Source organism: Pseudopipra pipra, chromosome 2 (genome assembly GCF_036250125.1).
Source record: "Pseudopipra pipra isolate bDixPip1 chromosome 2, bDixPip1.hap1, whole genome shotgun sequence".
In the NCBI taxonomy this organism is placed as follows: Eukaryota; Metazoa; Chordata; class Aves; order Passeriformes; family Pipridae; genus Pseudopipra; species Pseudopipra pipra.
In genome coordinates, this window is record NC_087550.1 from 29,935,328 (window position 1) to 29,951,786 (window position 16,459).

At 47.7% G+C, this 16,459-nt stretch overlaps 2 protein-coding genes across 2 annotated transcripts; one reads left to right on the top strand and one right to left on the bottom strand.

Moving 5' to 3' along the window:
• Positions 1-457: 457 nt before the first annotated feature.
• LOC135406709 (homeobox protein NANOG-like) lies at positions 458-6,521 on the top strand. The gene is made up of 4 exons (XM_064641087.1): positions 458-638; positions 3,722-3,996; positions 5,323-5,412; positions 5,893-6,521. Exons 1-4 carry the CDS (start codon positions 458-460, stop codon positions 6,253-6,255), a joined length of 909 nt encoding a protein of 302 aa, XP_064497157.1. The 3' UTR covers positions 6,256-6,521.
• A 5,198-nt stretch (positions 6,522-11,719) lies between these two features.
• Positions 11,720-15,120, bottom strand: LOC135406712 (homeobox protein NANOG-like). Its single transcript, XM_064641102.1, has 4 exons — positions 14,709-15,120; positions 14,041-14,315; positions 13,202-13,291; positions 11,720-12,852 (listed from the first exon to the last, which is right to left on the bottom strand). The coding sequence occupies exons 1-4, from the start codon at positions 14,953-14,955 to the stop codon at positions 12,430-12,432; spliced, it is 1,035 nt and encodes a 344-aa protein (XP_064497172.1). The 5' UTR covers positions 14,956-15,120; the 3' UTR covers positions 11,720-12,429.
• Between the last annotated feature and the right edge of the window lie 1,339 nt (positions 15,121-16,459).

Below are 16,459 nucleotides of genomic sequence, written 5' to 3' on the forward strand. Positions count from 1 at the left end.
GTTGCTTGGGATTTATTCTCCTAATGCAGTGAACAGCTGTTTTTCATAGAACATCTGCACTCATGGGATTTTGAGACAGGACAATTTCAGCAGAGCCCAAAGAAGCAAGCGGGCGAAGTTTTCCTGGGCCTCTGGACCAGATCCTGCTCAGGTGTGACTGAGGAACCTGCAGAATGGGAAGAATTCACAGGGGACATATTTCAGTACTGATGCCGTGTGCTCCTCTCCCTGCCCCCTGCTCTGTCACCACCCCACCGATCAGCCTCTTTAACATGACAAAGAGCCTGGAGGAGCGGGCCATGGTGAATATTGCAGTCCCAGGCGGGACTATACCTGCTATAAAGGTAACTGCCTGTCTGTGCTTCGGAGCTACCTCAACTTGCTGGTGAGACCTGCCCCCCCAAGAGAAGGTGGCATCTATCAGAAGGTGGGGGATCCACCCCTTCATCTGCTCCCCATGTGCGCGCACTTGGCTCTGCCTCCCTACCAGGCTTACCCCAGCGGGACCGGCATGGGGTACCTGGAGTTTTACTGGAACTCGGCGGGGGAGGCAGGGCATGCTCACACATCGGCTGGGCCAGCGGGAGCAGCCAGTGCCAAGCAGTCTCCGGAGGCAGGAGGGAAGAGGCACACAGTAGGTAAGGAATTTCAGCTAAGTCCTGGAGCTGATCCCTAGGATACCTCTGGTCCTAGTTCAACCAATTGCTAAAGACTTTGAGCACCTTTTTCTCTCTCCCTGCCCTGGTTTCCTAATGTGTGACCTAGGCAAAGTGTGATGTGATAGGCAAGGAGGATGGGTGACCTTGGGCAGTCATACCACCTTTCCATGCAACTTTTCTTTGGCGACTGTGAACCGGTTTCCTAAACCTCAGTAGAGCCTGCAAGCGTCGAGGCACTGGCAGGTCTGCTCCAGGATGAAGGGCAGTGTGGCAATATGGTCTCATGGAAGTTCATGGTTCTTGTGGCAGGAATGTCTGGGCCTCCTTTCAGTCAAATGTTGTCATGTGTGCTATGGAGAGAAACCAATCCTGAAGATACTTCTTGTGGCATCCCTTATCCCCTTACAAACTCCTTGCACCTTTAATGTGCTTATTAAAATTGAGCCAAGGCCTGCTCTGAATCACTGTGCCAGAAGATCTGCTTCCTTTAAATCCAGCATTGTTACTTTCCTGTTTTTTGCCATTTTCCTCTATTTCCCTCTCCTTTTTTTGCTCTGGTTGCCTTGCCTTTCCCTTTTTGCAAAGAAGTCCCAGGCCCCACCGCAGTGGCATTTTCAGTTCCTGCCATTCCTCTCCCATTCCAGTGAGTGGCAATAGAACAGCTGAGGAAGGCAGGTTTTCGCCCAGCCCCGTTGCGCGGTCAGCCGTAAATGGGTAAATGGATGGGAGGAGAGCGAGATTTTGGAGTGCCAGTTTCAAGCTGTCAGTTGCTACTGGAAGCTACAGGCTCAGGCAGAGTGACTAGTGGCTACCTGACATGTGGCTAGCTGCCAAGTAGTTTGGAGAAAGGCTTAAGTTCTCTGCATGTTTCCTACTCCACGAAGGCAGCAGGCAGATGGACTCGTTCGTGTCCCCAGTGGGCCTGGTATATGGACTTAAAACCCATCTTCAAACAAACACCCTTCTCTGGTACTGCTCTCTCCAGAGAGAGCTCAGTCTGGAAGCGAAGGCCTACAGGTGTCAGGGGCTTGTGGAAGTGGGTCTGTCACGTTTCTGTTGTACTGCTATTTGTGTTTCTTGCTTCTTCTCTCTTTCACTCTCTTCCCTTGGGAAAGGGAGTGCCTTTGTCCTGAGCTCGAGCTGCACATGGTAAATTCCACGGGGGTTTGGGATGACAAGCCAAGCAGGATCGTATGTAAGCTTTTGATCTATGGTGTCTTGCTAAGGTTCCTGTCTAACAGGAGACTTTCACATTTTCCATGCCCACATTCCCATCACGCTCATTTCCTACCTATAAGGTTTTTAATGCACAGCCTACAGGAGACAAGCATCCTATGATCCTGCACAAAATTTTACCTTCCCATGCAGCCGGGTCACCGATGTTCAGCTTCCTAAGCCTCTCTAGTCTACCCCCATGCACATAAAGGCCCTTGCACCTCTTCTGCTGACAGCCTCTTTCTCCTCGTAGGCAGAATCTCTTTGTAGTCCTGATGGACCTGCTCCCCAGCACCAGAACCCTGCCCCACTATATACCTGTCTGCTCATGCAGCCCATGCTCTGGGTAGTATCATCTCCTAGGGATGTCAAATGGCAAGAGCAGACAATCCTAGAGTAGCAGGCACCACAGAGACAAGCGTGCTTCTGCAAGGAGCATAACAAGGGGAATTGTACCACAGATGTGGCCACTTTTCTGAGGTCCACAGCACCTCAAGGCTTTTGAGTGATTGCTTAGTAGGCTCTCAGCTTAGGATAGAAGAAGGAAAGGTTTAGTAGGGTTGATGGGAAGCCTGTTCCTCGGGGCGACATCAGTACTTTGCACTGGACATTAATTCGAGAGGTTGAGGAGGGTGTCTCAGTGGGCTTCAGTGTCACAGCTCTCAGGGTGACTGGGAAGGAGGTTGGGAGATATTGGTTGGGCTATGTAGTCAGAAGGTGTGTACTGAAATGGCACTGCCCCATTCACTGCACTCCCTCCCTCCTGAAATGTCAGTAGAAGGAGAGGGGATGGACCATGCAGAAGTGTTCGCAGAGGAATAGCTGGAGGAAGGGGACATGGGCAGACTTATCATTGCAGTTATGGGGAAGAGGGGTGTCTTCCCCTTTCAGTCAGGGCTGGTCTGACAAGGTCTCAGCCTCTCTCAGATGTCAGTAACCAGGCATGTGACAGAAAGGAGCTAGAGTAATCTCTCTTGTTAGCATTTTCCTATTCCTTCAGCCTGAATGACTTTGCATTTTGGCAGCTTTTGCCTGCACTAGTAGCCTAGATTGTTCAGGAAGTTTTTCCTTTAGATGTTTATCTCAACTCCTTAAGACCAGGACAAATGAAAAGGGGCTTGGATGCCTTCCTCTGCACTCTTGAATTTTGTCCTCTGTGTCCCTGCTACAGGATTAATGGCTCACCTGTCCCACGCATCAACCTTTCCTCTCTGTCCCCACTTCCACGTCGAATTTCTCCTCTTCATTCTTCCCTTGCCAAAAGCTCCCCTCAGCCATGTATACATGTGTTTTCAACAGTGGCGTGGTCTGTGGTGGGAGATGCAGGCAAACAGGACTAAGTCAATATTCAAGGTCTGACTGATGCTCTACACCTGCCACCCCATCATTGTAAGCACCAGCTTCTCTGCCCCATCGCACACTCTGGTGGGAGGTTGCTTTGCCACTGTCTATCAAATTCCTCAATATTGCTGGGCAGGCAGTTTTGGGGAGCCCAGTCACCAACCAAAGCTATGCTTGCAGTCACGACCAGGCCTCTTTACACCACACTGAAACTGAAATATTACTGAGGCCTTTTGGAGGAGGATAGTAACACTGTTAAGCAATGTGCACAACTGTCCTCTCCCTGCCCTGAATTTTCTGCCTGGCAAAAGGGAGGCACAAGCACCCCAGAGGGGACTGAGCTGGGAAATTGCTCATTGTCAGTGTACTTATCTGTGCTCAGATCCAGGAAGAAAGGAAGGTGACACAAACCTTTGCTTCAAGAGAACAGGCAGGGAGCATGCTCATACTCATACAGCTCTGTGTTCCATCTTGTATACTGTTTCCCATTGTCTTTTTATTTACAGAAATATCCCCGGCTTCATCCAGTTCTGGGAATTTCAGCCAACTCACACCAGATTCAGCCACCAGTCCACATTCGTCATCCTTGTCCCCACAGCCTACAGCTAAGTCTCAGAAAGGCAGAGAATGTGGCATGGAGGGGATAAGGAAGACCAAGAGCCGTACAGCTTTCTCCAAGGAGCAGCTGCAAACCCTGCACCAGCGGTTCCAGAGCCAGAAGTACCTCAGCCCCCAGCAGATCCGGGAGCTGGCTGTCGCTCTGGGGCTCACCTACAAGCAGGTGAACACGGAGACTTTGACCCACGGTATATCTGTCTCACAGTGGCTGAATGGTCACATGCAGCAACATCAGCAACAGGATGGAAAGATGAGTCACCAGCAGAGAGTAGAGGCAAAGGTGCCATCTAACAGTTGCTCTCCTGCTTATTCATGCCCAGAGATCAGAAGTACTTTTGTGGATAGGAGAGCCAGTGGCACCTCATTTGGGCCTCCCCGGCCAGGGGTCAGTTAAGGATTCCTTCCCAACACTTGTAGTAGAATTGCAAACCCACTGATGAATATGTTTTTTGCTGCAAACAGTCTCTACCCTGGGCTTGACAGCACTTAACAGCTTTTTCCATGCACTGTGAACTTCACAGAAACCCTGGCAGGCATCAGTTCTCTGAATCACAGGGCTGCAACAAGCTGAAAGCTACTGCTAGTGTTTCCCAGAGCTGATCTTGTCCAATATCTAATAATGTTCCACACTCAGCACTGCACGGCTGCTTGACACCTGCTCCCCTCTCCATTTGAGTACTGTGAGTTTCATACATCAGAGCTCTTCAGAGTCTGCTAAGCTCCAGGTAGGTTGTGTGTAGTGAAATCATGCTGCCTCGAATGATGCCTTCCTAAAGCAGAGAGGGCTGGGCAACAGGGCACAAGTGCTTGCAGTTACAAGTCCAAAATGTACCTAGAACTTAGATCTCAAAGCTGGACATGGCCTGGATGCCCCGGGACTAAAAAGTTATACGCGCACTGTAGGTGCACACATAACACGCACACACAGGAACTGGTTCTTTCAGGAACAAGACAGGTGGGACAGTCTGCTCTTTCCTTCAATCCACATCCCTGCAAGGCTGCTTTCACAGCACAGACACAGCCCTGGGGGGAAACGGCTCTGGAATTCGCCCCAGCAAGGAGCTTTGCATTTGGGAAATGCTGGCTAAAAGGAGCAAGTCTCTCTCTTCTCTCTTGGCAAACATGCTGAAACAGTGTCTTAGAAGTTTGCCTGTAGTGCAGGGAGCTTTTAGATCCGTCGGTGGGTCTGATTTGCACCAGACAGTCACCTCCGTGATTGAAATGAGTTGGTTTGTCACAACCATCGCTGTCCCTTGACATAAAGCCAGCCCCTCCCCCATCACACAGTTGCACTAGCCACCCGCTGAGGCTGCTAGACAGACCTCTCCCCTTGGCAACAACCCCAGGGAGCTCTTAAAAGGCCTTTATCTGCTGCTGCCCATGTATCTATGCCATCTGGTCACTCTTCCCCTGGTTCTTCCTGCTTTTGGATTTGATAACATCTCTCTCCTTTGCCAACATTTTCTCTGCTTTCCCTTCCCCCCCTTAGGTGAAAACTTGGTTCCAGAACCGGAGAATGAAGCTGAAACGGTGCCAGAAGCATAGCCTGTGGACTGAACGGGCTCAGTGCCTCACACAAGTAAGAACACATAGCTCATCATGGCTCTTCTATCTGTGATGTATTTCCTCCTTGGGGGCAACCTAAGCATACAAGTATCAGCACACCCTGCCTTCTGCTTTGCTCAGCACAGAGGCACAGACTTGGCATGCACTGTACATAGACTCTACATGCACTACACATACATGTACATGTACATAGACTCTACATGCACTGTACATAGCCTAGAAATGGGCTGAGTATGCCATGGAAATGTTTCCAGAGAAAAGTTCTTTTCCTCATATGTATGTGTGTGTGTATATATATATATATATATAATATATATGTATGTATGTATGTATGCATATATGTATATATACAACTGTGGATATGGTTCTTCTTGCCCTCCATGCCATTGCTGCTGGTCAAGAGACAACATGATATGTGAAGGGACAGAGCCTCAGAACGTGTCAGGCCTGTGGAGACCAGGCTGTGTGCTGACTCACTGTCTTTCCTTTTCAGAGTGGCTTCCAGACCAGTACTTACCTGGATGTGCACCCCAAATTCCACCAGGGCTATCCAATCACTGCAGCTGGCAACATGCAAACCATGCCTGCCCCCTGTCAGCACTATGGGGCAGGGCAGAATGCTTACACAGTTGTGACCAGCGAGGATGGAGGCGTCTTTGGCAAAGGCGGGGGTACCTGCAGTATCCAGCAGACAGTGGGCTTCATTGCCCAGCACAAAGTAGACTTTTACCACAGCTGTCCTGGCAGTGTGGAATATCCAGGCTCAAAGACAGGTGATGGCTGTAATTTTCACCACTCAGCCACTATGGGGGCTCCTTTCCCAACCACTGCTGGCCACCATCTCTATCATTCCTAAGCACTGTGGATGTGGGTTACTTGGGCAGCCAGGAATTGAATCTTATCTCTCCCTTTGTAATTCGTGTGCTCTCCAACTCAACAGCACCCTGTAGCTAGAACCTGTTTTGACATCTGAATATGTGCCTCCAAGCATGTACAGACACACAGACACGAAGATACCTGTTTGCCCATATATACACATACAGCCCTTCATTCGTAGGCCCTTACACTTGCACACACACACTCCCTTCTTGATTGGCACAGATAACCAAGTTCTCTTATAGCAAGACCCACGATCTGGCTACAAAGCTTATTATGCCTTGGATCTTCTAAATTATGGATCTTGTAACTTGTCTCAGATGAAGCACAAGTTCCTTTGGGGATCTCATTTGTACATATCACTGTACACGTCCATATATAACACGTGAAGCCATGGGCTGTATGGAGAGATGCTGGTCACATACCTTTAACTGAAGTTTGAGAAGTTATTGCCACTTGCCAGTTATCCATCTGATGTTTAGACCACCAGTTCTGTAGGTCAGCCATGAGGAATAGAATTGATGAAGTGTCCATGAAGGGAGATGTGACAAACAGTTTGCAGGAAGGCTGGTAAGATGATCTTATGAGCATCAAAATTATAAATAAGCCCTTCCTTCTAGTTTGTATTTTTCTGCTCCTCCCCTTGAGAAAATCTTAACAGTGCATTCAATTTGGCAAATAAAAAACCATATTTTTAAGATGCACTCTGTATTTCTCTGTATCTTTTTTCCACTGCAATAGATCATCGCAACATAAATAGCCATAACAATCATATGCCATTGTTGTTACTGATTTGATGCTGAAAATAGGTCGACTTCATGACTCTTGGCAATGGCAGATACCTAGAGTCAAAGAACTTCCCACCTTAAGAACTTCCTCTACCCAGAAATATTGAATACTGAGACTGTTACGGAGGTACTATAATTTCTAAACTTAAGACTATGTATTGTCTAAATACCTAAAAACAGATGTCTGTAGCAAAGTATACTTAATAACAGGCCTCAAGTTCCCTGAGTCACAGGTCTTCTATCACTTCTTGATGATGACAATGACTTTCACTTAATGCAATGAAGTAAATGTCATGGTTCAAAAAACATGAGCATAAATGAAGGCAATGATTTCTGTGACTGGAGTAATAAGAAGCATGTTCTTCTATTGGCAAAGCTGATTTATGTCTCTGTGCCTCACAGCTGTTTGTTCCCACTCCTCATGCAGACACTCTTTGACCTTATTGTAGACTGTGCAGTGTGCTGGTTTTGGCTGAGTTAATTTTCTTCACAGTAGCTAGGATAGGGCTATGTGCTGAAAACAGGGTTGATAATACAGAGATGTTTTCATGAGTGCTGAGCAGTGCTCATACAGTGTCAAGGCCTTTTCTGCTTCTCCTTATCTCCCTGACAGTGAGAAGGTTGGGGTGCACAAGGACGTAAGAGGAGACACAGCTGGGACAGCTGATCTCCAACTCATCCAAGGGATATTCCAGACCATGTGACATTGTGCTCAGTGTATAGAGCTGGCTGAATAAGAAGAGGGGGACGTTAAGCAGTTTTTCTAAGTAACCATTATGCTTGATGGGGCCTTGATGTACCAGAGGTGGCTGAACCCCTGCCTGCCCTTGGGAAGTGGTGAATTAATTCATTGTTTTGCTTTGTATGTATGTGTGTGTCTTTTGCTTTACCTATTAAATTGTTTTTGTCTCAGCCCAAGAGCTTTCTCTCTTTTACTCTTCCAATTCTCTCCCCTGTCCCAGTAGTAGAGAGTGAGTGAGTGGCTGTGTGATGGTTAGTTACTGCCTGGCATTAAACCACATTATATGGCCAGCACAATTTGGGGAAAAATAAGGGGTTTTGGATGGTGAATTTCCAAGTCATATAATTTTGGCACAGAACCCCGCCCCACCCCCTACAGCCAGCAAGTGGCTAAGGTTGGGAAAGACCTGCAGTGCACTTGCAACAATCAGAGGGGTGGGGATCAGTTAAATTAACTGAAAAGATGCTGATTAACATCTGAAGACGGACTACAATAGCAACAATTATCAGGGCTCTCTCACCTGTGTAAGGATTTTTTTCAGTCCTTCTGGAGCCAACAATGCTGTTTACTCACTTGAATATCATCTGAAACCTTTCCATGCCACCCCATCAAAGGCAAATGTAGGTGGAATAGTTGAGCTTGTGACTGCTCCTCACTAATAATTCTCTGGAGAAGGAGATATGTGCTCCTTCAGAGATCCTTTAGGACAGGCAGGATCTTGCTGTTAAGTCTCTGGGACTGACTTGAAGAAAGATGCTGTCTGTAAGAGCAATGGTTGTGATCTCCCTGCTATTGACCTTGACAAAGTAGTGCTAACAAACACTACCAAATGTGTTTCCTCAGAGACACACAGAATTTCTCAGAGGCCATCATTCAAAGACAGACCTTATTGCTAGAGGTGGTTCTGGAGACCAAGAGTCTGTAGCAATTCCAAGAAGCAAATAAGCAACTTCCAGGAAGGGAACCTATTGATGTCTGCTGTATCAGGAGCTTCATTACCAATGTCCTGTGCGAAAGCAGCAGGAATGCAGCTTCTGTTAGACGCAGTCCTTCAGCCTCAGCCAGCCAGAGGGACACTGAGGACTTTAGTTTCTTTTCTGGTCCTTCCCTAATATCTAAGCAATGACTTGGATGGATCTCAGGGCTCACACAATGCAGAATTCCCAATGTTGTAACTGGTAAAAGATTTAATGGTTTGAACACAGCCCAGCTGCAAGAGACACATCCTTACTGTGAGCAGATGGACTTCCATCAAATGGGAGAAATTAATTCTAGCCTAGTTATGAAAGAGATTCACAGATATGACCTGAGGGTGCTCTTCAAAACTTTGGACAGCACGAAGATAACATGGCCCTTCACAGGAAAGAAAAAAAAATTATTTTTTTTTTATGTCTAAGACCAGTGCCATGATTTTGGGTCCTTCCTGCCTCATGACTATTCAGTATCAGCTAATATGCTGCTGCCCTCTGATGATGGGCCAAGCAAGAGATGTGGCAACACTTTACTGAAAATTTCCAAAACCCTGTTAGCTCAGCATTTAAGTCACATGGTGTACTTAGATAACTAAATATGTTTATATATGCCTGTAGAGAAGAGCCTATTAAAGCAAAGATCATGACCTTTATCTGCACTGGGGAGACAACTAGGGCTGTGAGCTCTTGCTCATGGGCCACTCAGAGGAAACATGGAGCTTGTAAAACATCTGTACAGGCCATGTTGACACAGAGAGCAAGGAATGCAGTTGCTTGCACCACTCTACTTGCTTGGTGTTTTGCCTATGGGACAACAAAGGCTGGAACCCAGTAAACTAGAGAATAAACTATGGTCTACATAACATATACTAGATCTAATTTCTTCTGTTTGAGTGTGATTCTCTGTATAACTGGAACTACATCTGCATCACTGACAAACAGGAGTGTTGACACTGCAGAGATACTCTGAAAGCAATACAGTGTATTCCCACAAGCTTAATACATATGAAAAACTCCAAATGATCTTACAGTTTGATCCTAAAAAGATTTGCTGACAAGGCACATCATGTTTTCAGTGTGTAGAAGTCACTGTTACACAGAACAGTCATGAGAAGCAATAGTCCTAACAGAGATGTAATGTATCCTAGCAGAAAGAGCTTTTCCTGGCATGCACTTACTTCCTCTGAGGAACTGATACAACCCTTTTTTTTGGCAAGTATGAGTCTGGAGGGATTAGTTGCATCTCCACCAGTTTTGGTAGTAATGCCCAATTACCTGTGCAGTTGCTTCACATGGTGATGGGATTCAGACACTTCTAGATAAAAGATGAGATTGCCAGCACCGCAGAAAGGCAAAGTTCTACTTAATTCCACAGCCTCTAGAAACACTTTCTGAGCTAGCAGCAGTCCTTTCCAGCCCACCTGCCAAAATTCCAACAACAGCTGCTCCGCATGTTACCTACAGCTACATATGCTTACCAAACCTGCATGCAACCCAGGCTGAGCAACCAGGGGATTAACAGACCTGTGAGGGAGCACTCCATGGTAAATGCAGTAACACAGATCATAGCATGCAGAGCAACCTATCTCAGCCCCAGGGCTGTTTCAGCAACAATATCTGTTTCTGCCAGCAAGGCTGTCTCCTTACCCTTGGAGCAGAAATATGGAAATAAAACATAACCAAGCAACACAGGTAAGCTGCAGCAAGCACCCTCTGCAATCATTCTGCAAAAACCTGCATACCTTGGGTATTTCTGTAGAACTAAAGACTGCATCTTAAAAAAAGAAAAATGCATAAGCTACTAATCTTAAAGCTGAAAGACAAGGCTTTAATATCTATGACTTTTATAGGTATATAGTTCAGCTCTATTTTTTTCAAGGGAATTGTTGAAATTAATACTGCAGCTAGAGAACTACTCAGAATACAGACAAATTGAGGTTGGGACATGAATGCCCAGTCAGGATGAGAAAGGATTTCTTTTCTGTAATACAGAAAATCATGTTAACCTGGCATTTCCCCCTCTTTCAGACATTTTAACTTTTTCTACTGTTTAAGGTTGGCAGCCCACACACATGGATGACTCAGCCTTTCTTCCTCCTCTATAGGCTCAACCCTCCAGTTTCTCCTTCCTGTACCTATTGTACTCACCCTTGGAAGTAGAGGATTACAGTGTTGCAGAAGAAAAGGGGATATGCTTTGGCACCCACACAAGCAGGTTCTGTTCAGCAAAGGACCTGTAGCAGTTTGAGCCTGAGCTGTCAGCTGCCACTTCCACTAATTGTGTTCAGTGAGAGTACCCACTGAACTGCCCCTTTCAGACAGATGAAGGCTTCATTGGTGTACTGTACCTTAAAGAACCTGGGATTAAACCAAAACACATAATTTCTGCTAGTTTAGACTATGGCTATTAATAGGAGCTGGGTTCTGTTTTTGTTCCAATGGCAGAGGCAGGATTCAGTTACTTACACAGACACACTTCTGTCCATTTGAGGTTAGCACAAGGACCCCAAGGGAGCTGTAGCCTCAACGAAGCAGGATACCAGACCTCTAATTGTGACCCTCAGGAGCAGCAGCAGGTTACCACACAATCTTAAAAAACATTTTCCTATTCTTCTATCCTCATCCTTCACTACTTCTTGTAAAGCATTACAGTTTAGGGGCTAATACAAGCATGTTACAAGACTGCACATTACTTCAAGCCAGCTTGTCCAGTTGCCCAGCCCTGGAGCTCCCCTCCCACCTTGCACTAGGTAACACACCTATATGTTAAAAACAAGGCTGGTGGATTTCTGTGATCTACTCCTTTAGAACAGTTGATTGATCCTACTTCTGGGAGAAACACAATAAGGTTACTTTTTTTTTCCTTCCCTCACTGCAGGTCTAACCTGTGTAGAATAACCATTCTCAGAGCAGGCTATTTCAATGCAAGCTGGTGACACTATTTCAACATTAAAATAAAGTAATTTATTTTCAATTAAAACAAATTTGTAAGAACATTAAGAACATTAAACAGGATCATGAGAACATTAAGAACATTAGGCAGAAACAAAGTAATAAAAGACAATACGCACATAACATAGAACATGCTTGATATCAGTGCAAAAAAACAAAAACGCCACTTTAAGAAAAATTATTCTGCAACATTAAGAACATTAGGCAGAAACACAGTAATAAAAGACAACATGCACATAACATAATACATGCTTGATATTACTGCAAAAAAACCTAACAAAAACACTACTTTATGAAAAATTATTCTACAACAACAAGTGTTTGCCTTCTTTGCAGTGAAAGCTCTGAGAGGAGATACACGGCAAGGATCAGAGATCACCTGCTAAACAGGCAGCAAAGGAAGGTGAGACTTGAACAAGACACAAACCTTTATAACCTCTGCTACTCGCAGCCGTGGCATTGCACACTGACCTTAATGAATGAAGTTTCATCTTATCCACACACAAAACACTTTTGCCAAGGGTTAGCTCTGAACAGACAAGCACTTTTAAATAGAAAACTAGCCCAAGTCAGCAAGGTGCTGAGCCCCTCCTCCGGTGGTTAAAACAGCAGTAGGACAAGATAAAAAATAGAATCTATATCCCTGAGCTGAGACCCTGGAAACTCCATGAGCAAACACAAGAAAAGGGAGCAAAAAATACTTAAGCCTGAGACTCATAACCACTCTGGGCCCCCATGGGATGCCAAGGGACCTGGCATTGATGCTGTATAGGAGAGCTCAAAAATGGTGTGACAGTGTCAGAAGTACTCTGGAAGCCGTAGGTGTCTTCTGACTCCAGGCTGACATAATCCACGTTGTCAGAGTAGCTGTGATAGAAGTTCATTGGCTGGCTTAATAAACCCACAGCTTGCTGGGTATTGCAGCTTGTCCCACCTTTTCCAAAGAGCCCCTCATCCTCCACAGCCACGAATGAGTACAGGCTCTGCCCATTCCCATAAGTCTGTCCACTACTGTACGCCTGGTGCATGTTGGTCGTAGCCTGAAGGTTTCTGCTCGAACCGACAGGGAAGCCCTGGTGATATGTGGGCATTATATCCAGGTATGCAGCCTGAGGAGCCCCATTCTAGGAGAGACAAAAAAGGTTGTTTATTAATGCAGAGCACCACACCAATTGCCCATTCTTATTGATAGGTTCTCCTTTTTCGCCCCCTGACCCTCCTGTAAGCCAAACAATAGCACCTTTTTCATACTCATTGTCCTCCCAACTGAGAGATAAGTGGGCTGGAAACAGTGCTCTTTCAGTGCCAAGGCAAGCTTAAAATAGATGCCACTGTAAGCCCTATTACGATAAATGCAACTAGATTGGTAATATCGAATCCTGTGCATTGTTTGAATTAGCAGGTTAGACAAGATGTACTTCTCTTCACAGCCTGGAGGAACCATGACTGGTGGTGATGGGGAAATTTACTCACCTGTGGTAGATACAGCCCTTTTTCCACCCACTGGCTCTCCTTTTGGCAACGTTTGAATTTCATCCGTTGATTCTGAAACCATGTTTTCACCTAAAAGTGATGGGAAAAGGGCATAAGAAATTGGAAATTCATTCTCAAAGCTTACTGCATATCCCAAAGATGTTTTTCCTTCTCCCTGGCTTCTAATACTGTACATAATTTCAGCAGCTAACAACATGCAGCAGACAAGGTAGCTGCGAAATCAGAGGTGAGACATAAAAACTAACACTCCTACTCCTCAGATCACCACGGGATCTTCCATGATTTCAGAAACATTACCCAAAAGACAGGCCAAGACAGAAACACAGCTTGTACATCAGCATCATCTCACTGCTGCGCCAAGATCAGTGCTCAGGACCAAGTCATTCCTTCAGTCAAACAAGCAGCTGGTGGGGCAAGGACCTTTTCTCTAAGGAGAGGCCCAGGTGCCACTATGACTAAGAAAGGTAACGTGCATAGCAGTGCAAGTATCTGACTTGTGGCGTTCAGAGACAATACGTGTCCATACAGAACAATAACCTGACTCCATATCGCTCTGCTTTGCTGCTCTGCTTGCCCTTTGAAACACCTGCATGGAGTGGGAGGGTAGTGCTGGAAGTGTACATAAGAGGAAGACTGAGTCATAAGTTTTGCCAACCTCTCCTCTCACGTAAGCAATAGCATAAACATGATCATGAAAGAAACTTATCTTTGAGGTTTAAGAAATGAGAAAACCACCAAACACCCCCCCCACACACACTTGCTCTCAAGGTCATTTCATGCCAGGGATGCAACTCAGCTGCTCAGGGCAAGATGTTCACCTGCTTGTAGGTGAGCTGAAGGGTAGCAGCCAACTCCCGAATCTGCTGGGGGCTGAGGTACTTCTGGCTCTGGAACCGCTGGTGTAGGGCTTTAAGCTGCTCCTGCGAGAAGGCTGTGCGGCTCTTGCCCGTCTTCACTACACCTTTGCCTTGCGCCTTGACCTTCTGGAAAGAGGAGTGGGGAGACGGGCTTGCTGCTGCGGTGGGACTGGTGGCAGAGTCAGGGGTGTAGTACTGGGTGAGTGTCCCAGAGCTGGAAGAAGCTGGAGAGTCATCTGAGGAGAGAAGACAACTGGTGTGAGCGGAACCAGGGAGAAAAGACTCAAAAACTTTAAATTCCAGCTTCTCGGGAAAATTTAAGGTTGTGGATGCCCTGGGGACTCGCGGGGGCTCCGCAGCTGTGGGCACAGGCAGCGTCGCGACAGAGGAACCGAGACCCCTTGCTGTTCGCCCCTCTGCCCCGTCCGGTCTGAGGGTGCTGCTGGGGCCGCCAGCAGCACCCCCGGCTCCCGCCGTCGCTCCCCTCGGGGCCGCCGGCGGAGCATCCCCGCCGGGGCAGGGGGCCGCCCGCAGCATCGTCATCGCCCCCCATCCCGCGGGCAGGAGGGACACAGGGGACACAACTACCCTCAACCGAGGGCAGCCCGTCCGCTCCGCCGGGGCCGTACCTGGGGGACTGGACGTCTTCTCCGTCGTGGGCAAGGGTAGGGCGTCCGTCGCCGGAGCCTCCTCGGCGGGCACGGTGTCCGTGTTCCCTGGAGAGAGCCAATAGTAGTCCCCACACAGGACAGGTGGGTAGGACAGGCAGGACGGCATGGCCAGGTGGGAGCTCATGGCCGGGCCGGGACCCCCAGCCCCAAGCATGTGGCGCTGTGGCGGTGGAGGAGGCAGGCAGCCCGCGGTCAAGTGCCCCATTGGACTGAGGGGGGAGGGGGCGATGCTTTAACTCCTCTCCAGCCTGGCCTTGGCTGGAAGGTATTGTCATGGCCATTGTCATGTTAAAAATTGGTTGATTGGTGGGGAGGGACTTTAGGGGTATTCAGGGACTGGGGGAGGGCTGGGACACCAAGCCCCGATTCCCAACTTGGCCCCTAGGTGACACGGTGGGTGTCATCCCTCCCTGCGAGGGGGTGGCTCCTTGCCAGAGCCCGCCGCGGGGCAGAGACTTTATGCGTCTGCATTGCATCACTGCGAACAGGTAAGACCACCTCCCGGCAAGTGAACCCAGACGGGACACAGCGGGGACGGCGCTACCGAGCGATGTCTGTATTGCGGGGAAGAGGGCTCAAAGAAAGCCAAGCTGCTTCTCTCAGAGGCTAGCCCAAGGCTGAGTCAGGCAGTCCTGCTCTGCAGTGGCACAGAGAAATAGCACTTCACCGTTTTCAAGTTTCTTTCCCCAGCCACTTGAGCCTTTTTTCTTTTAAAAGTGATAGCTTAAAAAAATAAGAAAGGTTCTTTTTGCTATGCACCAGGGAGAGGTGGGAATCACCGGGTCAGATTCAAAAGGAAATGAACACTGCAGCTGTAAAAGAGCCTTACAGATCTTAAGGATTTGAAGTCAGGGCCTAGAGTCTTCTTGGGGAGCATAAACTGCTCCTCTTCCCCCCTCCCCAGATGACTATTTACTTTTAGGAAATTAAAAACTTATCGGGAGGATCTTACAGCCCGGGAATTACAAAACCTGGAAAACCTCCTGGAAGACTTACAAATAAGGGCATGTGCTGCATTAAGCAAATTTTTCACCTCCACCAGTGCAAGGAAGCAGGACACACACCTACCTGTGTTCAACTGCAGGGGAGCAGCTATTAGCCCTGTTTCATTGCAAAACATCTTCAAGAGCTGAGAGAGAGGGACTTCCTTTGGTTTCCTTTTATCTCCTCCTCCCATCTTGAATCGTGATGAGAAATGAGCCCCAGCTGGTTCCCTGAGCCACCTGCAAGGGTCCTTGCCGGGCCTACTTTTGATCGTCTCCTAACTAATGGTGATTTCATTTCTCGGAATCCGGACAGGATCCAGTCAGACACATGATTAGGAACGGGAGGAGGCGAGGGGCGGGAAGTGATTATAATCAGGCGAGAGAAATGAAATACAGAACAAGAACCAGAGCCTGCTTCTGGCCCCGAAGCAAGCAGTATCGGGCAGGGGGCTGCCCCAGGCTGTGGGTTTTGGGCAGGTCGCTTGCTCGGTGCCGCTAGTCCAGATGCATGCACGGGAAGAGAGTGCCCCTCGAACACGCAGCCATCGTGCTGCCCCTTGCAGGACAGAGGGCCGCCGGTCCCCACGGTCCCCTGCTGTCAGGGCTGCCCTGGGACACGCGTGAGCCCTGCGAGGGCTCTCCGAGTTCGTCAAAACCAGTCCTTTGCAAAGACGGAGAAAAACACAGGGTCTCTACAGGGCACAGCCCTTGCGTTTGGCCATC